We start from the raw sequence: 26,466 nt of genomic DNA, 5'->3' as shown, positions 1-26,466 counted from the left end.
TCATTCTAAACCACAGTCTGTTGATGAGGTTCCTTTCTAACGACGAACCTTCAGGGTGACGAAACACTCAGGTTATTCGTCGACATGGAGGTGACGAAACACTCAGGTTATTCATCGACATGGGGGTGACGAAACACCAAGGTTGTTCGCCGACGGGGTAACTTCGTGGGGAGGAAGACCTTGGTCGCCATTCATATCAGTTTTCAAGGTTTTGCCTAAATCACAGCAATCAGTTACGCTAAACATTTGAAACGTCTTCCCACGAATCATTAACAGGAATCAAAATCTATTAACATACAATCATAGATCAAAACATGAACCCTAATCATTTACTATCTCGAAGTGACAGGTTAACATGTGATCATCGTGTAGGTCCGAGTCAGATTTCTCAGCCACATGACAACCCCTTCATAACAACTGATTTACAACGTTTAATTATTCATATCATACGAGTCCGAATTCATTGGTTAATTATCAAAAGCATAATCATATCATCAACAGTTCACAAACCCTTCAAATAAATCACATAACCCTAGAGTATCACATCACATCACAACTGATAATTTTATAGATTTAGCGATTCATATCGAACAACAAATGATAATGGAACACTAACCGAGATATCAGATGGTTTGATCACACACAACCAGCTTCATAGGAGAAAGAAGGTTACGAAGAAGAGGGTTGCCGTCGATGTAAAGAGAAGTCTAGGGTTGTGAAGTATGCACATGCACTCACATATATTATGAAAGGAGTGGGTTTGGGCTTGAATAATGAACTGGGCCACACTTGGGCCAAAAGCCCATAAGGCGAACATCTTCGACGAAGGTATTCTTCGTCGTGATTCTAATGACGAAGTCCCCCATGTTTCGTCGAGTAGTCCACTATTTCGCCGAGTAGAGGTGATGACGAAGATCTAATGTTTCGTCCAATGTGAGGGTGCATGGGTTAAGTCTGTCTAATCTTAAACAATTAATAAGTTTTCAATACATTAATCATATTCATTAATTATATGACCAAACAATAATACAATAATCATATTCATTAAATTAATCATATAACAAACGTGCACCCGTTACAACGCAACAAATTATGAAAACACAGTTGTGAAACAAGCAACGTGTCGAGAAAAGACCTTGAAAGCTCGGGTTGTCACATCCAGCCACTAACCACCAGCTACTTTTGCCAAACATACCCTAGTAGGAGCGTTCAACCAAAAGCTTCAAGCTCCTAACCTAAAACTTCAAGCTCATTTAACCAAACAAGGTTTTTTATTGAGTAGTGGTTATTTTGTTAAAAACTTAAAGTTAGAAGCTCCTTAAAGCTTCATGCCAAACATACCCCAAATATATCTAAAAAACTACAACTATTAGCTACCAGCTTCCAGCCACCAGCTACTTTTGCCAAACATACCCATAATGCTTATTCTGCCACTAAGGAATATCATTTTATCTTTAATAAATGATCTTGGTCCCGAGATTCACATACCAAATTTGACTAGGCTCACGACCCTGTTATTTGTAGAAAGATAATAACTATATATTATGTAACACACACACACACACACACACACATATATATATATATATATAGGGGCAAGATATGGAGAAAACAGCTAAAAGTGTGAAAACGGTGAGAACGATTTTGGTGTTGACATGTGTCGTTGATACTAACTTACAGTAAGAGTAATATTGTCAAAAGGCTCATCAACATGCCACTCACATGCCAAAGACCATGCACATGCAAGTGACAAAAATATTCCACCATCTTTTTTAAACTCTCGTAATTTTTCTATACGTGATTATTTTTTTTAAATACACCATAAAATTGAGTGTTTTATTATCTTTCCAACGAGTATACTATTCCTATACTTTTAAATTAAAAAAAAATGACATGAACTGGGTGTTCAATAAAAACGCCATAAAAACACCAAGTTCAGAAAAACGCCATGAAAAATACCCAGTTGAAAACAACATAAAACACCCAGTTCAGAAAAACGTAAAGAAAAATACCCAGTTGAAAACGTCATAAAACACCCAGTTTAGAAAAACACCATGAAAAAATCAGTTGAAAACGCCATAAAAAGACTCAGTTCAGAAAACACCATGAAAAACTTGGTTGAAAACGCCATAAAAACACTCAATTTAGAAAAAAAAAGGCCATAAAAAACAAGTTGAAAACGCCATAAAAACACACAGTTCAGAAAAACGCCATAAAAACATCTAGTTCAGAAAAATACCATAAAACTAGGTGAAAACGCCATAAAAACACAAAGTTGAAAACGCCGTAAAAAACTCAGTTCATTTTTTTTCGAAAAGTATATCAGTAGTATACTCGTTGGAAAGATAAAAAGACGCTGAGTTTTATGGTGTAATTTTTTTAGAAAAATAATCACGTATAAAAAAGTTACTGGCGTTTAAATATGATGTGGGAAAATGACATGTGATTAACATTTGCACTAAGATCTTCCAATTTTACGTCTTCTGGTAGTTCTAAGGTTCACATTATTTACAAAAATGTCACCTCATCATCTTAGCCATAAATCACAAAGATCTTTTGCCCGAAAATCGTTCTCACCGTTTCACACTTCAAATCGTTCTCTCCTGAACCCATTTCTCTCTCTCTCTCTCTCTCTCTCTATATATATATATATATATATATATATATATATATATATATATATATAAAAGAAAGATTATAAACATTTAATAAATGATAAGTAAATTGCTTAAAATATTTATTAACGAGCAACGCTCGAGCTTTAGATATAATGAGCATGAGCTTAGACAGATTCACACTCGAGTTGGGTCGTTTACCCTTCTAGTTTGTGATAGCAAAATAACTTGTTTTCAAATTCCATATCAAAACACGATTAAAACATTGGGTATTTTGATCTTTAGCTTCATTTACAAAAACATTTAGAGCACCCACAATGCTAGGCGCTAGCTCTACAAATCTCCATCTCCCATATTACATACTTCGAAAACTTAATTTTTCCCACAACATTATATAATTTCAAACCTTCTTTAAAATTAAATTAATTTAAAATATATATAAAATATAAATATACATTGTGAGTGGAGTCCAGCATATGAAGTTTGCAGGTGGTTCGTATGTACAAATTATAAACCTTCACAATCCAGACCACACTCACAATGGGACAAGTTTGGGTTGATGTCCGATCCACAAATTCAGACTTGTACGACATCATCCGATTATGGGTGCTCTTTATAATTAAAAAACAAAGAACTTTCACATTTGATATATGTTTTATAACAAATTACGATTACGATTATAATTAATAAGATAAAATGAACAGTTTATAGTTTCTTGATACATGTCATTGTTTGTACGGACTACATTGTCATATTTGGTTGAAGAAAATGATATAATAAATATTAATACAAAAATAACAGTTGATAATCAACTTATTCAATTAGTTTAAGCATCTAAGGACATGTTTGGCTAAGCTTTTTGAAACAACTTATTAACTTATTGGCTTTTTAGAAAAGTCAGTATGGAGTGACTTATTGACTTATTGGTTTTTTCCCCTCACATACACCCTCATTATCAAACATCATTTTGGAGTTTATGACTTTTCAAAAAGTCAATAAGTTGTTTCAAAAAGCTTAGCCAAACATGCCCTAAATACAATTTACTTAACTTTTTTGCGTTAACCAACGGATCTCCTTAGCCAAACCATTTGTTTGGGTCGTGTTAGGTTGTCCTTATTTATCCGGACCAGATTTTCAATCTTTTTTAGATGAACCTCACATGAAGACTCCCTAATTGGAAACTTTTTAGACCATCTCCAACTAGGACGCTTGTGGGCCGTTGGACCGATGTGGAAGAGGGAGAAACAAGCGGTGAGTACATGGTAAGGTAAGATGGAGTGTGACATTCGTCTCCACAAGCAAGATCGGACGAGTTATTTGAGAGGGGGAGGAGAGAGGGTGCACACGTGAGAGGGTCCAATATGATGGAGAGGTGTACGCGCATTGGATTCTACAATACGGATGGTCTTATGGCCCAAATAAAATTATAAACCATTTTTTTTAACGGCCAACTCACACACCCTTTAATTCTACTTCGAACTCTACACTTTATGTTCAACCCTTTAAAGAGGAACACTTTATCAACACACTTTGACATCACTAGGCTACAAACTCTTTGAATTGTATATTAATACCAATGTATAAATTAAAACCATGGTGTATAAGGGCAAACATAGTGGGAGCCGGGAAGGGCTCGGTGACACCCAGCCCCGTCCGAGAAAACCAGCCCAGTTTCGGAGCTTTTTCTTCACTGAAAATCGGTGAGCCAACGATCATCGGGGAAAGGAAAAGTGACATTGCAAGCTCTTGGAGGGGAGCTTGAGCTCCATGATCTGGTGCATCAAACCTGGGATTGGAGATAAAAAGCTGAAAATATGCATCAAACAATCCTCATCAACAATAGTTAGGAGGGATGATGATGTAGAAGATGTAACCATCGCCTTTTGTTGGTTGTCATATGACCGTCTATTGTTTAGGCTATTTTGTTTGTTTTGTTTTTTTTTTTTTTTTTTTACTTTTAAAGTATATTTATGTTTTAAAGTTTAAAGTAATTTAAAATAATTTTGCTTAAAAGAATTGCTGAGGAATTCTGGAGAAATATAAAACGACATCGTACATTTTAGGAAAAATTTTGGAAAGTGAGGAAAAAACTAATGTTGCAATGATATTACACACAAGAAAATCTGGGTTATCTGCGACGACTCCCTCCACCGTAAACCGGAAAATGCATACACCGGTAGCCATACCATAACTCAGCGGTGGATTAGATGCATCGCCATCATATTTCAACTTCAAATACTTTGGTTGTCATGTTTGAAACTTTTTTTATCTTTTAATCAAAACACTTATATGATATATACTCCAATTATCTAGTTCTTAAAATTGCAAACAACAAAACATGTCCAGCTATTTCACATCATCTCCCAACTCAGTATCCATTTTTTGCTATTTAACAACATATAAACCATAAGTCTCAAAATGAATTTCCTAACACCCCTCCCTACAACATTTTCATGTTCCAATACGTAACTCTTCACTTAATTTGTTATGGTCCTCCTAAAAGATACGACATTTTTATACGGTCTGAGAATTATTTATAAAAACAAGATGCTATTAGTACCTAAAAAAGATTTCCACGATGTTAGATTTCTGAGCTTTTCTGAAGAACTCCACCGAGTATTTCCACATTGTCGCAAGCACAGCCGGGACACACGCATTTCTTCTGCAGCTTGTCACAAAGGGAATTATATGCCTCTTCAACTCTCGCACTCTGCGTGCTTTCAGTCAAGGAAAAATCTGTCAAATGTTATTAATATTGAGCCTGAACCCGGGATCAGTCCTTAAAGAGACCGGTCCTTTTAAGACCGGCTCAGCTTAAAATTTTCATTCAATAATAAAAAGCCAGGTGGGGCCGCCTAGGACTGCTAGGCTTAAACTTTTGGTCCTAAAAACCCAATTCTCTAATCCCCCATACATACCATTTAATATCCATATATGTAAAATTGTCATTATATGATTTGCTTTATATTATTTCAATCCTTTTATATCTTCAATTGTTTTTACATGCAATGTAAAGGTAGATTTGTATATGTTTATGCTTTGAAAAACTAATTTGAGGTATTCTTTTAAAACAAATTATCCTGTTTTCACAAAACTACTTTTAAAAGCTTTTGCATCTCATACACATTCTAACTATATATTATAATGTATAAATAAAAACTGAGAAAAAAGTTGGGCCAGGTCCAAACAGCCCAACTGGGCCCACAGAGTTCCTCTTTCCAAGTGAAGGACTGCAGTTTAGCACATTGTACAGAAGTAAACTGTAGTGAGGATATATTGCTACAGCTTGAAGCTCCTTGCTTCCTTCCATTACTGCTTCCATTAAAGATATTCTTTGCTTCAGACCATCCACCTCATTTTGCTCCTACAGATTATAAGACAGTGCCAAAAATAGTTAACTTTCACTCACATGGGCATTAGTTATATACGCGCACATATATACTACGGGCTACTTCTTACCTGCTTATGAAGGTTTTGCTCCAACAGAAATTCATGTTCCATCTTTTCGGTATCAGAGATTATTTGAGCCAGCTCACGTTCCAGATCCTTCTTTCCTTCTTCAACTTGTTTTGTATGAGCATTTTCAGTGTGCACTTTGGTCATAAATGAAAATGAAACAGAAAGAACACATGAACGGTATTATTAGATATAGATAGGTATGTTCTATAGAGGATGATTTCAATCAGTCAACTGCTAGTAAACCACATGATGAATATTAATTTCAATCAACAGACCGTTTTGCAATACAGCTTTGCTGCTAAATGCTTCATAACTAGCTGAATCTACAGACTGGTGAAACTTTCTGCATCACAAATATATGCATTAACAGTGCTGTACAAGATCAACCGAATTTAGAAACCATTAATAAGCTTGCAAGATAACAATACGAGTGTACAATATCAACACGAATTTATTTAAAAGAAAATAATCAGGGTGAATCATCCATATATAACAGCATCTAATGCAGGGAATGAGATAGCAATATGCATTACCTACCTGATCATTGCATTTAGGTCAAACATCTTTCCAATGAAGTCATCTCTGCATGAATAACAATGACAAATTAAGAAATGAAATGTTTATATTTGTCCGTCTAATAAACAATTAAATGGTAGCAAATAACTCAAGAAACCTACCGCAAAGCCCATTCTTCATTCTGAATGCATGTTCACACAGGTTTATAAACCAACAGGTCCAAGCAATTTCAAAACACAAACATTTAATTAGCATGCACATAAAGCGAAAACCACCAGCAACAAAACAAATGTCTTCAGATACCTTAAGTGCCTCCAAATCAGATCCGATTGTGGATACTTCACCTTGAAGCAAAGCAATCCGCCCCTGAAGACATCCAGTCACTATAACTCAAACGTTTTTCGTCAAATACTGAAACTAAAGTGCTACATATAAACATCATCTACATCGATACACTTAATCAATGAGGTAATACAGTCTAGTGATTTATAATAACTTACATACACATAGCGATAACATAGAAACTAAACTCATATAAAAATCATACGATTCGTACGTGAAAAACAAACCTCTAGAGTTTGAATTGAGGATTCATTCATAGTCAATTCAACTATATATATTTGATTATCTACGTATTGTATACCTAGATTTGTCAACGATATCGTATCGTCTAGTGATTTATAATAACTTACATATGCAAATCACAGAAACTAAACTGAATCGATAGCCATACGCAAAAAAACAAACCTCTAAAGTTTGAAATGAGAATTCATTCATAGCCAATTCAACTATATGTGTTTAATCATCTACATGTATACCTAGATTCGATCAATCGTCTAGTGATTTATAACAACTTACACATGCAAATCACATAAGACAAACTCATGCAACAAAAAACAAACCTCTAGGGTTTGAATCGAGGACTCATTCATAGCCAATTCAACTTCGCATCCTTTAAGATCCTGTTCCGTACACTCTTTCAACCGCTTTGCGTCTTCAAGCTCTGCATTCACCGACTCAAGTTCCGATTGCAGTTCTTCGATTTGCCGCTTCAGGTTTACTACTCTACGTTCTATCGATTTGCGAGATCGGATCAGTTCGTTTGAAAGTGATAACGAAAATGATCTAATGAGAATGATTATTGCAGATTTAGGTTGAAGAATGTATGTACCTCCTTGAGATTTTTCTGTAGAGACATCACGAATTAGGGTTAGAATCTCCTTCTGTGAATTGCTGCTTGACATCTCCGTTTCCCGCTAGAAATTCCAGAAAGAATGTTATTGTTTCATTGAAATGGCTTTCTTTATATACCACTCCCATCCCATAGTTATTTTTACACAATGTTTCCAAGTCTCTTTTAAAGACGGGAGGGAAAGAAAATTTTCTCCCCTAATCTCTCCTAGTCTCTCTAATTTAATATATGGTCATATTCGGTGGAGATACAATAGGAAGTTTATTTGGCTATGAAGTGATCTTGACCATCCATTAAGTTAATCAATGACTAAGATTAAATCAGGGAAATTGAAAGGAAGAAAAGAGGCGCGTGAGTTTGTTCAAGGGCATTCTAGTCAATCCAAGCCAATAGTTTCTCTCTCCTCCAATTCCCTCCATTTTTTAAACGTTAATAACTCTTTCATACGACATTATTTTTTTATAAAATTTGCACAAAAAAACGAACGTTTTTTTATCTTTAAAACGAGTATACTATTGCTATATTTTAAAAAAAAAAAATTAAACCCAGTTGCGTAAAACGCAATAGAAAAACCACCAGTTACGTAAAACGCAATGAAAAAAAAACTTAAAAAATGACATTTTTCTAAAACGCAATGCACCAAAAACACAAAGAAATGACTTATTTGTAAAACGCAATGGCCATAAAACACACAGAAATGTCTTATTTGTAAAACGCAATAGCCAGAAAACACATAAAAAAGTGTTTTACCTAAAACGCAATGCACCAAAAACACAAAGAGATGTCTTATATGTAAAACGCAATGGCCATAAAACACTTAAAAATGACTCATTCTAAAACGCAATGGACTGAAAACACCTAAAAATATGTTTTACCTAAAACGCAATGACTAAAAACACTTAAAAATGTGTTTTTTTTCTAAAACGCAGTAGCCAGAAACCACATAAAACTCTCTTATTTCTAAAACGCAATGGACACGTAAAACTGTCTGTCACTGTGAACTGTCTGTCACTGTGAACTCTCTTATTTCTAAAACGCAATGGACACATAAAACTGTCTGTCACATAAAACGCAATAGCCAGGGGCTGCCGCCCCTGGGACCCCGCTACCAGGGGCTACCGCCCCCGGACCCCCGCAAAGGTCGTAAAACGCAATGACTGAATCAAAAACCCAGATCGTGATAATGAAATTAAAGAATTTCTTACATGGATCGGAGCCGATTTCTTCATCAATTGACGAAATTTGAATGATAGAAACACTTATCAACGCTCGAATCGAACGAATTGAGTGATTATCTCCAAAATCACCGGAAAAAAACGAGATTTTTTTATGAAATTAAACTGGGTTTTCTTCAAAAAAAGCTGAAGAACACGTTGATCGGGTTTTGAGTCATTGATTGGTGATGAAAATCGCACTATAATGTAGTGATTATTGAGATATAAAGTGAAGAAATAGTTGAAGATGGTGGGTTTTGAAAATGGTGGGTTTTGAAGTTACTGGGTTTTGAAAAAGGAAGAAGAAGGAGTTGGATTGACTAAAATACCATTTTTCTTTATTTTAAAATTTGCCACATGTCATAATCCTATGGCTTCCTATCCTTCCTAGCGAAAATTAACTTCCTATTTGATCTTTTCCCTGGTCATATTTTCTTCTTTTTTCCCTCCTTTTCCCTCTCCTCCCCTTGTTAAATGAAACTCGGAAACATGGTTTTTTCATATTTTCATCTCTTTTCCATCCCCTCCCTCTGTTAAATGAGACTCGGGAACAGAATGTTAGAGTAAACTCAAATATTTTGCATTTAGGTTTATGTGGGTTCAGTTTTATTGTCATTTTGGTCTAAACGTGAAATCATGTCATATTTATCTTATAAAATCTTGCTATTTTGTCCTTTTTTTCAGGGACAAAATGGTCATTTCACTTTTATTTTATTTAAATCTTTTATTAAAATGACCAATTGTGTAAACAGGTTCAAGTTTTGGACCAAAATAAAAAAAAAAATATATGTTTTTAAACACACACATGCAACACCATGTATCTTCTTCATAGCCTCACCACCACCACAGCATCACCACCACTACAACCATCACCACCACAACCTTAGAATTTATGTTCTTCGTTCTGATTTCCGGATCTAACCTTCTATGTTGTTCGTGTTTCTTGATCGGATATTTATTTCGCTAAATTCAAATTTAAGTGATGATCAACGAAGATGTTTTTGTCCTCGGTTTGTAAGTATCAAGTGTATAGATTATTATTGTTCGATTTCAATTATGAATTTTGAATTTGAATGTGGATACTTGTGATTTGAAAACAGGGGTTCAAATTATTTGATTGGATTTGAAAAACGAAACAGTTTTTGATTGTTCAAGTGTTTTGGGTTCTTGCTTATGGTTGTATCGAACAAATTTTTGGTTTGTCTTTTATTCTTGCGATCGTTCTTGCTGTTGTCGGAATAAATTTGATTCTTTGATCGGAAAGCAGGGACATGAGTTTTCTGTAATTTCAGGGATGATCGTAACAGGGATGATGATAAAGTTGGTAACGAACTCAACACGGATTTAATAAAAGTGATTCGTCCACCAAATGAAATTGTGTTTGTCTTCCAAATTGATAGACGTTTCTTAAAAGTGTCGACCATTGCCTCCCGATTTTTAGCAAGGCTCGTATTTGCCCCGACTAGCAATCCTAAATGTTTAAAAGGCAACTCCCCAACCCTACACCTTAGGACTCCGGCCTTATCTTGAACTTCCCCTGGTAACCCCAATTCCATAAAGCCAACTATTTGAAGCATTCACCCTGAGACCCGAGGCCAAATAGAAGCAACGTATCAATCTATTTAGGTTGAGGGCATTTCGCTTAGATCATTCACCTACAAAAATAGCATCGTCCGCATGTAAGAAATGTGACAACACTAATCATTGAGACGAGAGAGGTATCCTGTCAAGAATCCCCAAGTGGCAAGCCCGTTTAACCACTCCCGAAAGGGCCTCCATAGCCATGATGAACAAGAATGGTGATAATGAGTCTCCTTGCCTCAGGCCTCTTAAGCAAGAATGGTGATGATGGTATTAGTAAATCCAGTGTTGTAAAAGTCGGATTACTCGGCCGAGTACTCGATGCATAGTCGGCCTAGTCGGCGCCTAGTCGGACGTAGTCGGCATAGTCGGTCTAGGCGGTCAACGTGGTTTGTTGATTTTTAATCGGTCAAACTCGGTCAAAATCAGCCTACTCGGCCTTGTACTCGGACTACTCGGCCTTGTACTCAGACTAGTCGGACTTGTATTCAGAATATTTGAACTTTAAACATGTTTCATTTTAAATTATACTCAGTTGACATAAATTATGCTTATTTTAACACATAAATAATATATAACAATTAATTTTCTTTATATTTACCATGTCCGCGTACTCCCCGAGTACTCTCCGAGTACTCCAATTACTCCCAACTCCCCAGTCGGCCGACTAGGGACCGCCTAGCGACTTTTACAACACTGAGTAAATCTGGAAATCCTTATATTAACATGATGGTATCAGTTCCCTTCTCTCCTAATCCTTCCGATTTAGATGGAAACAAATGAGACGTAAAATCCCCTCCAACCCCCTTCGCTTCTTTTCCTTCCATCCTTTCCCTTCCTTTCTTTGGGGGTGTTTGGGATTCCTTCTCAATAAGGACTTATTAACTTATATAAGTTATAAGTCAAAAGTTAAAAATTCTAACTTCTCAAAAATAACTTCTCACGATACAAAACCTTCTTAAATAACTTCTCAATAAGTCATAAGTTACTCCAAAATAAGTTAACCCAAACACCCCTAAGACTACTAGGGGTGCAAACGAGCCGAGCTACTCGAGCTCGGCTCGAAAAAAAGCTCGAACAAGCTGAGCTTAAACGAGCTCGAGCTCGAGCCCAAGCCTAAGAACAAGCTCGTTTAGTAAACGAGCTCGAGCCCTAGCTTCGCTTATCGAGCTCGAGCCGGCTCGCGAGCCTAATCGAGCTTTTTGTTTATATATTTTTTTTATTAATATATTAAACATATATTTATATAATAATAATTACCATTTATATAAATACAAAAAATAACTAAATTATATGTATAATAATAATTATAATTAATATAAATTAATTAATAAATACTAAACGAGTCGAGCCCGAGCCGAGCTCTTGCTTGAAAAATTACCTTAGAGCCGAGCTCGAGCTTTAGAAATAAAGCTCGAATCGAACCGAGCTCGAGCTTTCATATGTTAGGCTCGAGCTCGAGCCTAGTCGAGCTCGGGCTCAGCTCGGCTCGTTTGCACCCTTTAATTATTGTCTAGAACACAACACAGCGTAAATTCTCCTCCATCGCCCCTCTCTCTCTCTCTAATGGAGCTCTGTGTGCCTCCCCACCCCTGTGTTATACGCACCAATTCTTGTTCATCTTCACACCTACTAAACCCTAGCCCCAGGGTTCTTCTTCCAACCACGCACCACCCACTCGTTTCAATCAGTCGTCGAAACATGCAGAAATGCAGCAGCGCCTCCTCTACCATCAAGGCCCTTGATTCTCCCATGGACACTGGTATGAACCCCCTAATTTGTGTTTTCTGTTGCTTGACTTGATTGATTCTGTGAATTTTCAGTTAGAGATCGGATTGTGTCGGTGAAGAGGGTTACCAATGAAACCAATGTGGTGGTGGAGTTGAATCTGGATGGTGTTGGTTCACCCAATAGCACCACTGGGATTCCCTTTCTTGATCACATGTTAGATGTATGTTAGTATACTTTTTTTTAACTTTTCAATTTGATATTATTATTGTTAACCTCATGCCTTTTTTTTGCGTGAAAACTGAAAAGCGTGCCTCACCTGCGCCTTTTGTACAAGCATCGCCGCCTCGAGCCTAGGCACACTTTTTTAGAACCTATTGTTGGTGACTTGGTGCAACTTTATTTTCTGATCTCATGCTCATAATGGTGGTTCTTTTGTATCAGCAACTTGCTTCCCATGGATTATTCGATGTGCATGTGAAGGCTGTTGGTGATACTCACATTGATGACCATCACACCAATGAAGATGTTGGCCTTGCCATTGGAACGGTGATCTTACAATGCATATCTTGCTGAATTTGATGTCTTCATAATTTTACAATTGTTCAGCATCGAAGAATGTTATTATGTGCACATGTCATTAAAGCAACCCTTTCAAGAAGAATAAAAGGCTTTTATTTATCTCGAAACATCTACTCATTTTGTCTCCTGTGGTCACCAGGCTTTGCTGAATGCGCTTGGTGATAGGAAAGGAATTAATCGGTTTGGTGACTTCACGGCCCCCCTTGATGAAGCATTGGTACATGTTGCTCTGGTAAGTTTCATTTGCATAAATGACATGGCAATAACTACAATCATGCTGATGATGATCGCAATAACACAATTCAAAATGAATGATTAATTGATAATAGTCTGAATGTCACGCCATGTGTCTTCGTTACTATTATATTAATTATATATTGCATTACCTTGCATTTAGACTAGTATAGGTTCGATCAAAATTGTTGGTGATAAGAAATAGAGAAAGATGCAAATCCAGATGTGATTCATGGGAAGGTACCCAACTTTGTGTGGATTTGTTTGCATGTGAGAAGCTTTGAGATATACTATAATGCGCGATTAAACCGTAGGGCAGAGGCATAGTATACCGTTTGCTGATCAATATTGCATAGACCTCTTGTATTATGCGACAACGCTGTGCTTGAGAATTATTGGATTTTAATATTTTATCTAGATTGCTAATCAATATTGCATAGAGCTAATCAATATTGCATAGACCTCTTGTGTGGATTTGTCGGCCCGCTTGCGGTATGTGCATATGAGTGTTATGTGACTTATGTCCAAGGCTTGATGCAAAACTACTATCGAGCCGGGGGTCTCACGGGAAGCAGCCTCCCTATTCCTAGGGGGTAGAGGTAAGGCTGTCTACATCTTACTCTCCTCAGACCCTACCACCTTTGCTTTGCTATTGGTTGGATTTACTGAGTATGACGATGATGATGATCTAGATTGCTAATCAACAAAGCTTTGCTATTGGTTGGGTTTACTGAGTATGATGATGATGATCTAGATTGCTAATCAACAAAAAAAGTATCAGTCTTTTTCTCTAGTTCACATTCTGCATATGTTTGCTATTTTGCGGTTTTGGCAATGGCGCCTGTCACATGGATTTAGGATTAGACATGATATATAAGCGGAAAGCTTTTCGGGGGAAACCCTACGTTATGTGCTGATATTTGGAACTTTAAATCACTAAACATACACTCAGACTTGGAAGTCTAAAGAGACACAATGACACATATTCGCAACATAAATCCAAATCTGCAGTAGTTTATGCTTTTTAAATCTCATTGCTCATAATAATCTCATTTTGCTCTTGGAAATAGCATCTTAGGCTGCTTATCTTTTGGTTAGTGGAAGCCAGTTTCTCGATACCAAATGTAAGGATTTGAGATGGAGCATTCGTTATTCGGGTTTCACAAAATAAAAGGACCCTATTCATACTAGCCTGAATTCGATTAGAAAATTCGAAATTCGATTTATGATTTTTGGTGCGGTTTTTTAATCCAAACGGTATTTGATATATGGTTTGGAACTGACATCAAATCCAACACGGCATTTCGAATTTGTTTCTTACTAATTGGGCTGCATTCCTGCAAGAGGTCCTAAAGCAGGAAACCAAAAACCGAACAATGAGCAGCAAATCAAGGAGTCAGTTCTAAATATTCTTTCCATGTGCTGCAATGATGGAATCAGTTCTTATTTATAGATACAAACACAGCCGTGAACCATTTTTCTTGCCTAAAAGTCATTGCAGTTTTAATAAAGTTTTGGCATGATTACAAGCTAAACCCCATCAACCATATCATCTATAATACCCACAACATTCTTGGTATGTGCTATATTTTAGATTTTAAAGCCTGATATGATACAATTGTTGGGTTTGGAAGCTCAATTTTCTAGTTTGGCCTGGATTAGAAGACAATTAATTTGTTTAATTATTCTCTTAGTGTTGTTCGTGTTTGTGTGTGCTGTTTGAGAGATTGAATACTAACAAAAATCCACATATCAGAGTAAATGACAAAATGAATGTTATTGCGTTGACAACCATGAACAGTATATCACTTTGTCCTGTGGCCTGGATATATAAAATAGAATATATATATATATATATATATATATATATATATATATATATATATATATATATATATATATATATATATATATAGGTAGAGGATCCTGTACATTAATCCAGAAGTGTGAGAAGTGTATTATAACACTATTTATAACACTATATAACACCATATAAACACCGTATAACACTATGTAATACCATATAAAACCATATATCACTATATAACATTATTATATAACAAATATAACACAATATATTTTGTCTGATAGCATGTCTATGATAGATGTATAGTGTTATATATTGTTATATAGTGTTATAGAGTGTTACATAGTGTTATACGGTGTTACATAGTGTTATACGGTGTTTATATGGTGTTATATAGTGTTATATATAGTGTTATAATACACTTCTCACACTTCTGAATTAATGTACACTATCCCTACCCTATATATATATAGGGAGGGGCTCATGCGAGAACCACCCTTATTGTGAGAACCGCGAGAACCAATGTGAACACAACCTAAAATAGCTAAAAAAACCTAACCCCCCCCCCCCCCCCCCCCCAAGCTAAAATGCTAAAAACTAAACCCCCAAAAAATCTAAAAAAAATCTAATTTTTTTTTTAATATTTTTTATGCTCGAATCGCTACTTTTAGTGGCAAAAAAACAAAAATTTTTTTTTGCCTTCGTAAAGTAGCGATTTTTTGCCTTCGCATGATCTTCTCCCTATATATATATATATATAATATGTGTGTGTGTTGACATTTAATGAAATCCATTATTTGTGTATCTACAACCCTAAACTTTTATTTGCAACTTTATCTATCGTATTTTGCAAACAATATATATCTGTTTATAGCAATTATTTTTCTAGGATTTGTCTGGACGGCCACACTTAAGTTATGACTTGCAAATTCCCACGGAGAGAGTTGGAACATATGACACACAGGTGATCATTTCCCTTCAACATGTAATGTTTTTTTTTTTTTTTTTTAATTCTTGATGCTTTTGCACACCTTGTTCATTATTAGTGCCAAACTGATGCTTTTGTTAGTTATAATTTGCGCAATAGGTAGTAAAGTTGGTTAGATAATAAATAATAAATTGCTTTCTAATGTAATATCAAGATGCTACTATGACATTTTTTGTTAACAACAGCTTGTGGAGCATTTCTTCCAGTCAATGGTTAATACATCTGGAATGACACTTCACATCCGGCAGGTAATAACAAATAAACTAACTGATATTACACTGGCATTTTTTTTCTTTATGGGGTGACTTTAACCACTTACTAGAGATGGCAATATGAGCGGCCAAGCGGGTTAGATAATGAGTTTCACTGGATTCGGGTTAGATTTGTTTCTTTTGTACTGGTCAAAACAGCCCGGTTAGCCGTTAGAGTAGGGTTGACCAGTTAACACTGTTTTGTCAAAAAATATTATAATTACAAAAACAATATCATTGCATTAATATCGTAAACCTTTGAATAAATGATATGGGGGTGACATGCATCAAACGTAGGCTTTGGGTGACCTTCAGACTGTTTTGTTGGACCCAATTGACCCGTCTTCTTTTGGACTGAAATTTTTATTTGACCAATTTTAGATTAAACACAACCAAGATTTGACCCTTCCATAATTAAATGAGTTGAAACTGTTACTTGTCTGTGAAACTTTTTATATAATCTTTTCTTAAGCATCTATCTATTATAATAAAAGAAACCAACTTTTGGACACGTGCATTCATTGAAGGCATCCTCAAATATATACTTATCTTATATTAACTAAATAAATAATAAATTAATATTAAATCTTATCATACTTTAAAAAAATATTATCCTCAAATCTAAATTGTTAATTTAATATATTTTTAAAACAAATACCTCTCTTTCCTACTTATCTTATATTAAATATATAAATAATAAATTAATATTAAATGTTATCCTAATTTATTAAAAATATAACTTTTTTTTTATTATTTGGTATACAAGATTATATTTATTCAACTTGTGTAAAACGCGGGGTTTTTAAAAATTTAACTTTTATTATTTACTATACAAAGTTACATTTATATAACCCGTGTAATACACGAAGTTTTTAAAGATACAACTTTTTTTATCATTTGCTATGTAAAATTAGATTTACTCAACACGTGTAATACACGAGGTTTTTAAGGATATAATTTTTTTTTATTATTTGGTAGATTTATTCAACACGTGTAATATACGGTGTTTTTTAAGGATATAATTTTTTTTATCATTTGGTAGATTTATTCAACCCGATTATACACGGGTTTTTTAAAGATACGACATTTTTAGTATTTAGTATACAAAATTACATTTATTTAATCTGTGTAATACACATGGTTTTTAAAGATATAACTTTTTTAATTATTGGATATATAAAATTACATTTGTTTAACCTGTACAATATGCGAGTTTCATAAAGATATAACTTTTTGTTATTTAATATATAAAATTACATTTATTCAACCCGTGTAATATACGGGGCTTTAACCTAGTTTACATATAAATGCAGCTTGCTGGGAAAAATTCTCACCATATAATTGAGGCAACATTCAAAGCTTTCGCAAGAGCTCTTAGACAAGCGATAGAATACGACCCACGGCGACGTGGCACCGTCCCTAGGTTTGTTCTCATACATATCTCCAAAAATGTATGGTTTTCTGATAACATTGTTTTTACCATATTGGTTTTATATATGCAGCTCAAAAGGGGTATTGTCGCGTTCCTGAAGGGCGTTTAAAAAGAAGCAGGGATCATGGACTGGAATGGTATTTTTTTGTCGTTTCAACAATATTTCTGGCAGCTTTGATTTTGTAAAATGGACAGAGAGATTACTGTTGAAATGTGCAGGAAATTGTGACGATGTAGTTTTTTTTAGCCCTTGTTCCAGACTAAATAATAAATAAAAATAAAAACATTGTTGTTCATCACATAAAGAATTTCAACGTGTGGTGCTACAGTGTTGATGACGGTTGTACGCTATGGGGATGATATCTCGTGCATCAAGATGAATTATCTTTTATAATGCTTCCATCTAAACATTTGAGTTGATTTCCAAGTATAACTTGTTTATTTGCCATTTAGATTTATATCAATTGTGTTTTGATTTAAGTACAGAGGAGGTAATAGTGCTCAATGTTAGGAGGTGAGAATTTGTTGTGGATGTCCGGGGATCAAATCCCGGCATCACCTGATTTACTCTAGGACACGTGATTTACCTCCTTCATGTTGGATGTGGGACCGGTCGGTGGGGGACGCTTAGGCACGCTAGAAGCGTTAAACATGGTGAGTTACAATTTTCTGTGTGATATATTTATTGTTAAACATCTTGTATATATTTAAACACATAACTATGTCATGAGGATATGTAAAAATTAAACTAAACAGTCTTTAGTCATTATATTTATTTGATCTTTTGCAGTAGCAACTCTTTGTTATGAATAACTCTTTATCGGTAACAACCTTAGTAGGAGGCTAGGAGCAACAGTGTCGTGTATTTTGAGTTTTTGAAGGTTCGAGAGTATCGATTTTGATTAGAAGGACGAGGGAAGTAAGATTTATGAACCTACTAACTATAAAGGTATATATATATGAAATTTAAAACAACATATCATTACCAAATCAAATATACAGGTAAGATTATGATAGTAAGATATGTGAAACTAATAACAATATGTTGCATGTTGACAATAATAATGCACTTGTGAAGACAAGGCATAAAAGTAAAAAAAAATACGGAGGTAAAGAACAATATGCATATGTGTTGCTTCTAAAATTTCTTTTTGCATAATGCACATATTTAGGTAGAAAGTTAGATATTTGAGTGTAATCGGGGATTGATTTGGTGATCAAAGCGAATAATAATACACATCAAGCAAGTTAGGAGGTGCGGGAGTGCACGCTTGTTTGAGTTATTATAATTCAAAGTGTACGGGGGTTCCAAGGGGCGGCAGCCCCTGGCGGTGTCCAAGGGGAAGAGCCCCTGGCTGGGTCGAGCTGCCAGGTCAGCTTGGAAAAATTTTATTTTCATTAAATTGCCTTAATGAAACTGCATCAGAAAATTTTATTTTCTGGAATTTGTCACATTTTCGAAATGATAAAAAATGGTAGTTTTTGGCAATTTTTGTCTGAAAAAATAGAGGTAACTACCTAATGGCAGTTACAACCCCAAAAACAAAATTCGTAGACAGTTTTGATCACATTCTTCTTGCTGGTTCGAAAATTCACAAAAACACACTAACATACCCTGGTTCAATTTCTCATAAAATCAGAGTTGTATCCGATTGAATTTTTCGGGTGAACCACCGAAATAATTTGATCTGAGAGTGATTACACGTCTCTCTGATCATCTGGCAAACTGAAATTCCCCAACATAGAATACGATAGTAAAATGTGCTAAGCTGAGATTCCAGGATCCGGCAGGTTTGACGGAGTTTTGGTCTCGAGATAACCGGTTCGGTGAAGTGTTATTGATAAGAAAAGAGTAGAAGTAGAATCAACACCGAACAAGTCAATTTAATCTGGTTTTTATTGATGATTTGAAGCTACATACCCGCGAAACCAATTGGACAGCATCTCCCATCTGGGAACCAAAGCTTATCCAAATGAGGAACCCCTCATTCCTATATATAGGTATTAGCCCATCTGTCTGAAACACCACATGTCTATCCGTCCGGATGGACTTATAACCAGAAATGCACCATAGGGACGAATGAGCTGTTAATGGACAGACCTGATGTCCATTCGTACGGACGAGACTTTGTTACATACAAAACCTTGTCCGTTTTCACACCCTTCTATACAATATTCAACACACGCTCTGTCTAGCCTATTCGCACAGTGGCAGACATACGAAATATGCACCAACAGATTCCCCCTTGGCCGTCACTGTCGAATCGTCTCTTTGAAAACCTAGAGCCGTGTTTTGAATATTCTACAACTTCAATCAGGCATCTTGAAATCTTCAATAGATTCCCCCTTGATTGATGATCCAGGTTTGCTTTGACAATATTATACACACATTCCCCCTGAAATGAATTTTCAGGTCTTTGTTTGCACAGTTCATGACTCCTCCTCTGATTTACTCAACTGCAATCTTCACGAATAATCATCAATTTGAAATTAATCAATGCAGCTTCTCTGTTTCAGCTTTAACCACATCCGCGTTTGGTTTTTGATATATCATTTCAGCACCATCGATCGCACATTCCGTCTGCTTGAGCTTTTAATGTTAAAAAACCCAACTGGCAATTGATAGAAACTTCGAATACCATAGTGGTTAACTTCAAATCTGTGATTACCCACGAAAATCTGAAATCCCGTTTTCCGTGATCACCTTTAAGCACCTTCCAGAATGATAGATCCGTATAAACGTTATTTTCTACAACCAGCAAATCTTCATCGAATAAACAAATCATCTGGTAACGCATTCAGATTTCAGAAGCTTTCATCCACGATCAGATTCACCCTCCCGGATAATCCAGATCTCAGAAGCTTTCGTCCATGATCAGATTCACATTCCCAGAGAATCTGAAGTCGGAACCACCCGAATACAGTTGCATCGTCACGAATTTCAAAAATGCTGGAATTTCAATATGAAATTTTTATTCCCCCTCATTTTTACAAATTCTGACGTCTTATCACTGAATGCCCCCTCAAATTAGGCAATCCAGTTCTTTCTGTTCTCTGAAAAACTTGACTATGCCGAAAATGTGACATTTTTGTCTCCAAAAGTCAGTTTTTCATCATTGCGGATTTTTCGTTACGACCCATTAATAGTCAGATAACCCAGATGATAAACATTCTGCACCAGTATCATGACTACCCCACTAATTTCCACAATCTGTGATTGCATCATCACATCTATTCTCTGAAGCCCCAAACGATGTCCCCGAACAACCCAGCTTGGTCGTTAAAAACTCGAAAAAAATTTCAATCACCAAATTTTTTCTGGAGACTCACCTCGTCATTGCGATCAAAAAATGCCATTTTTAGGCATTAGTTCATCCGTCCGAATGGAGTAGGTCCATCCGTGTGAATTAACTGACTTTGGAACAAATTGACTTTTTAAACCCGAATGTCCGTTCGTGCGAATCTGCACATGTCCATCCGTCCGGATGGACTTCATCCACTCGAAAATGTCTGATCATCTCAAGAACATTCCCAATCACATTTTTCGATCCAAAATCTTTATTTCTGCGAATTTCATGATGAAACTTCACGGGATTGTTCGAAAATCAATCACGAACACAATGATGTCTTCAACTTCAAAATCCATCCGTGAATTGACCTTCAATTTGCTGTTTATTCGATGTTTAACGTCAAAACCTCCTCAAATCTAAAAATAATGAGCGTAGGTGATTCAATCAACTGTTAGATCGATTGAATCGGTACCGTAGCTCTGATACCAATTGAGATTCCAGGATCCGGTAGGTTTGACGGAGTTTTGGTCCCGAGATAACCGGTTCGGTGAAGTATTATTGATAAGAAAGGAGTAAAAGTAGAATTAACACCGAACAAGTCAATTTAATCTGGTTTCTATTGATGATTTGAAGCTACATACCCGCGAAACCAGTTGGACAACATCTCCCCTCTGCGAACCAAAGCTTGTCCAAATGAGGAACCCATCATCCCTATATATAGGCATTAGCCCATCCGTCTGAAACACCACATGTCCATCCGTCCGGATGGACTTATAACCAGAAATGCACCATAGGGACGAATGAGCTGTTAACTAATAGACCTGATGTCCATTCGTACGGATGGATTCCATTCGTACGGATGGATTCCATCCGTCCGAATGGACTTTGTTACATACAAAACCTTGTCCGTTTTCACACTATTCTATACAATATTCAACACACGCTCTGTCTAGCCTATTCGCACAGTGGCGGACATACGAAATATGCACCAACATAAGCCAATAACAATATGTATATGTATAGGCGGTGCCGGACCCAATTTTTTTTTTATTTGGGTTCACTTTTTGTGTAAGGATTTTTCAGAACTAAACATTAAAATTTTTGGGTCGGTCATCGTAGTCGGGTCGGGGCTAGGAAATAATGTACAAGCATTTAGTGGACATGAAACCACTACATTATATGTTGGAAGTTTTATTTGGTAATCAAGTATTAAATTAAATCGACATTCAATTTATCATTTTAAAGAAGTAAATTAGAGGGTCAATGAGTGGGTGTGGTGTTTTAAAATACTAGTTCAATTTGATGGGAAAAAATAAACTTAAAAAACAAGACATGTAAGGCTTGAACATGAGATCTATTTGTTGGAACAAGGGGATTTACCACCATACCATCTTTGTTTTTAATATTATGGGGTCCAATAAATTTATTTTATGGGGTCCTTGAAAAATTTAACATACCAGTTCTACTATTTTATAAAAAAAGATTGGGGTCCGTGAACCCCGACCCGGACCATGTGGGTCCACCCCTGTGTATAGGTCTTACTATGTGGTGATATCACCTGGTCCATTTGATGCAGTTCATCATCTTCAATTTGTGTATTTTGTGTAGGTTTTTTTTGAGCTGTCCAGATTGATTTGCTAGGCACGTGGTTGGATGGATTGTAATTCAATCGTAATCAGTCGACCTTTTAGGTCTTAGTATGTATGCAAGGGTCTATGTTGAAAGGATTGACACTCAATTCATTACAAGGTAAATGAAGATCCAAAAGGGTGATTTAGAAGTTTGACATAACAAACTTGCGACTCTTCATAGTCCAACAGAAACACATTGAAGCTTTTCATCGCCACTTAAAATTAAGTGCGTATAAAATCAAATCAGTTAGTAGAGTAGTTAAGTCGATATAATTGCAACCCATTACCTGGAAATTGTATGTTTTTTTGCCTACTTTTTCTGGTAGTCTTTCGTTTAAGGTAGGAGTTTGCTATCGTCTATGTTTAGGGTTCTTAAGAAAATTCAAGAGGCGTAGATAATCAAGCATGAACTTTATTAAAAGTTTCAGTTTTCCCTTTATTCATAAACCATGCTGATGTACTCACTGTCTCACTCCAAGAGCTTCATTTTACCATTCATAATATACATATGAAATAGACTAATGTGCTCCACATTTCAGGTATCCTCTTAACCCTTATATATGCTTAGGCCTTTGGGTATACTTTAACCTAACTTAACTCCATCTAAGAGAGGACGTGGCCGTCCGTTATTCTATCACGGAAGAGAAGTTCAACGCGTGATCTTCCACCGCCGGCTAAAAGTTTAACGCGTTAATCTTCCACGAAATCCAACTTTCGTTATCTTTATCACGCGTTAATGTTTTGTTTTGGGAGGGTATTTGTTGGTTGGGGGGAAATTGTTGGGTGTGGTGATGAGTGATGATCACCCCCACTAAAAAGGGTTGTGAGCGATGGAAAAATGGTCGATGACATGGCGGAACTTGATTGATGCTTGTGAGTGATAAATTCTATCACTAGTGAACCACCCCCCTCCCCTAAGTGACACATCAACTTTTTTTCCTCATTTTACTTTGTCTCACTCTAAGGAAATAGTTTAACATGTTAACACATAACTCATTTAATGTACTTTAACATTGAGTTTTTGTCTAAAAAAGAAAATAAGAATTAATTTAATCTCTTAACATTATGTTAACATGTTAACACATAACTCATTTAATGTTGTCATTTCTTTCTTGAACTCTTGTACTCTTGAGATTCGATGCTAATTAACCCTTTGCGTTAATATGTTGGTTAAACTACATTTTTAAACTAATATTTTCAACGCATTTCAAACGCTTATTACAACGCTTATTCAAAACGCAGTTATCACATTTAACCGCTATTTATAACGCTTACTATTTAAACGCATGTTATCGCATTTTACATCGCTTGTTTAGACGAAACGCTATCACAACGCAGACTCGAAACGCTGATTTATTTTATGCATTTAGTTTATATGTGTTAGATTGTGTGATTATTTGTTGAATTGTTATGTGTTTATCAATGCAACGCTTAACAAATGAACCAAAGTTGGAAAACTAACAAACGCAAACCAGGCTGTCCGAATGGACATCTGCTCGGATGACCATCCGCCCGGATGGCCATTCGTCCGGACAAGCCATCGGACCACCTCCATCTCGCAACTGACTTAACCTTTCGCCCTACCTCTATAAATACCGCCGTACACTCTCATTCTCTGATGTTGACATTCTCATTCGCTCCCCAAGACCCTGTTGCGATTCAAGGCCATTTTGTAAGCATTTCTCCTCGAATCTTCTCTAATCTTCACCTCTAATCTCTTCTACATCATCTTCTTCATCAAAATCACACACAAACACTAACTTTTTCCTCGAAATCGACTGATTTGGACCTCTTGAAGGTGGCTTCAACTCGGTTGCTTATGCAAACTGTTGTGGAGCATCATTAATCAAGATTGGTCCCAGATCTAAAGGATTTTCACACTTTTTCAGCTCAAAAATAAACGATTTCAACACTTTTAAACTTATTCTGCACTTTTCTTCCATTTTTTCTATACAATATTGATGGAAACTGGACCCAATCAGACTCTCGACTTGTTCGTTAGTCGAAAGCCGGCTTGAAAACGGATTTCCACCGGAGAAATGGACCGATTTGCGGGTTAAACATGAATCTTCATCAAGAACAGTGCGTTTGACCGAATGGGCTGAGACCATCCGATCGAATGAGCTAGGCTTGGTATGTTCCCGTTGTTTCACACGTCGTCACGCCGTCTCCGTTAACTCAAACTTTTTACTTAGAAAATTTTACAAAAACTACAAACTACAGATCATCCCGCTCGAGTGGCCATCCGTTCGGATGAACTGTCCCTTATAATTTCCAATGTTTAAACGTTTCAACTAAACTTCGAATGTTCAACGATTTATAAACACCATACACCACTCGAATGGACATCTGTTCGAATGGCCATCCGTCCGGGTGACTACCCGCTCGGATGACCTGGTATTTATATTATTCATTAAACGCTTTTAACAAGACTTCAAAAATTTTAACGATTTACGAACAAACACATCTCATTCGAATGGCCATCTGTTCGGATCATCAGTCGAACACTTAGTCCACTCTACACTCCGAATTTCAACCGTACAACACTTATGCTTCTGTTTCCGTCCACAGGCTAACTCAACGCGCTCCCTTCAATCCAATCCAGGCTGTGTTTACTCGTTAAACACACACTGTGAGTACACTCGAACCCATTTTCATTTAAACGCACTTTTGGGTGTTACATACGTTCTATATCAAAACACAACACACAACGCAAACACTTTAACGCTGACCGCTCCCGTATGCTATACTTGATCTATGAATGCTTGTACTATGATTATACAGTGTTACACTAGACCGCCTCTAGCAACGATAGTACTATAGTTTGGACTCAGCACCTGTCATGGACAGGGGTTGCTAGGGATCACATTACTTTACTTCACGTGTTCGCTGAACATGTGTCGCGCATACTCTACAACGCAGTCTCGTGGTTAAGTTGTAAACATTGTTTGATAGTTACATGGTTCGCACGTTACGTGATACATGTTGGTTATGCGTAAACGCTTTTACTACTATTACTATGCAAACTTGTGTACTCACCTTTACATTTTATGTATTGACTTTATTTTAACGTATGTGAGAGGTTGATGGAATCTTATGCTGAAATCAAGATAGGCACTCTAGAAACTCCACTAATAGAAATCTAGGTTGTCGGACTTGTTTTGCTTTTGAGAACTTGCTGTCTGTAATAATTATGTGTTGAATATTTGTTCGTTGGTATGGGACAATGAATGTTAAAAATATTGGTAATATGTAGTTGTTATGGATTCTCTTAAGCAATCTGGTTCGCCTAGTGCCGCGCCCCGATGATTCCGCCATCGTTTGAGGTGTGACACATGGCTATATTAAAGTTGTGCTTTTGAGACTTTTACTCGCATGATTTTTCAATATTCCAACCCTGTCTTAATTTTGAATATTGGTATATACACATATATTCTTCCTTCTAGAACCATGCCAAATTTTTGTTAACCAATTCTTCTTCAATTGTATTTCTGTTGGTATATCTTATCAGTTGTGCAATGCTCTTTAACTTTAGAATGTGAGTTTGGCACGAAGATTTGCATTGGTTCCTCTTGACCTACTCAAAAAACTTATAGGAGCAACTGCAAGTCCATGTTAACAGTCGTGGATGGAGATGTCCACTTGGTTGTTGATCACCCATATCTAGCCATACATTTTGTTGTATTGTAGCACTATGAATAGTAAATAGTAGAAATGATTTAAAGTTACTTATTTCTAGACAGAGATCGTAGAACTACAAATCAAGGATTAAATGTTGCACAATGAAATATTAAAGAGTAAACTTCTGTTTGCTCCCTGTGGTTTGGTCACTTTAACAGTTTTGCCCAAAACCTTTAAAAATAGTCATTTTCCTCCCTGATCTATGAACCTTATCACCATTTCACTCCACGCCTCAAACGACATCCAATTCTTCCATTAAGACATA

General features: G+C 36.1%; 2 protein-coding genes across 5 annotated transcripts; one reads left to right on the top strand and one right to left on the bottom strand.

The window, feature by feature from the left end:
• Positions 1-4,157: 4,157 nt before the first annotated feature.
• Positions 4,158-7,922, bottom strand: LOC110879250 (paramyosin). Of its 4 annotated transcripts, none has more exons than XM_022127676.2 (10): positions 7,762-7,922; positions 7,493-7,662; positions 6,894-6,956; positions 6,752-6,771; positions 6,612-6,656; positions 6,350-6,417; positions 6,075-6,208; positions 5,891-5,979; positions 5,176-5,329; positions 4,158-4,421 (listed from the first exon to the last, which is right to left on the bottom strand). In XM_022127676.2, the coding sequence occupies exons 1-9, from the start codon at positions 7,832-7,834 to the stop codon at positions 5,197-5,199; spliced, it is 795 nt and encodes a 264-aa protein (XP_021983368.1). In that variant the 5' UTR covers positions 7,835-7,922; the 3' UTR covers positions 4,158-4,421; positions 5,176-5,196. The 4 variants fall into 4 exon arrangements, with proteins under 4 accessions (XP_021983368.1, XP_021983367.1, XP_021983365.1 ...); XM_022127675.2 differs by having other exon boundaries at positions 4,158-4,401; XM_022127674.2 differs by lacking the exon at positions 4,158-4,421 and adding an exon at positions 4,945-5,111.
• Positions 7,923-12,097: 4,175 nt separating this feature from the next.
• Positions 12,098-17,950, top strand: LOC110879249 (imidazoleglycerol-phosphate dehydratase). The gene is made up of 8 exons (XM_022127672.2): positions 12,098-12,339; positions 12,401-12,528; positions 12,750-12,854; positions 13,027-13,119; positions 15,818-15,892; positions 16,102-16,164; positions 17,481-17,590; positions 17,670-17,950. The coding sequence occupies exons 1-8, from the start codon at positions 12,144-12,146 to the stop codon at positions 17,695-17,697; spliced, it is 798 nt and encodes a 265-aa protein (XP_021983364.1). The 5' UTR covers positions 12,098-12,143; the 3' UTR covers positions 17,698-17,950.
• The last annotated feature ends 8,516 nt before the right edge of the window (positions 17,951-26,466 follow it).

Source organism: Helianthus annuus, chromosome 9, assembly GCF_002127325.2.
Source record: "Helianthus annuus cultivar XRQ/B chromosome 9, HanXRQr2.0-SUNRISE, whole genome shotgun sequence".
Classification (NCBI taxonomy): domain Eukaryota; kingdom Viridiplantae; phylum Streptophyta; class Magnoliopsida; order Asterales; family Asteraceae; genus Helianthus; species Helianthus annuus.
This window is presented reverse-complemented; position numbering and strand designations above follow the sequence as displayed.

Excerpts from the sequence above, each read along its gene's own strand:
- LOC110879249 (XM_022127672.2), top strand. The coding sequence starts at position 12,144 with ATGGAGCTCTGTGTGCCTCCCCACCCCTGTGTTATACGCACCAATTCT. Across the intron at positions 15,893-16,101 it reads TTGGAACATATGACACACAG|CTTGTGGAGCATTTCTTCCA; the intron begins GTGATCATTTCC and ends TGTTAACAACAG. Across the intron at positions 16,165-17,480 it reads TGACACTTCACATCCGGCAG|CTTGCTGGGAAAAATTCTCA; the intron begins GTAATAACAAAT and ends ATATAAATGCAG.
- LOC110879250 (XM_022127676.2), bottom strand. The coding sequence starts at position 7,834 with ATGTCAAGCAGCAATTCACAGAAGGAGATTCTAACCCTAATTCGTGAT. Across the intron at positions 7,663-7,761 it reads TACAGAAAAATCTCAAGGAG|AACGTAGAGTAGTAAACCTG; the intron begins GTACATACATTC and ends GCAAATCGATAG. Across the intron at positions 6,418-6,611 it reads GACCTAAATGCAATGATCAG|AAAGTTTCACCAGTCTGTAG; the intron begins GTAGGTAATGCA and ends TTTGTGATGCAG.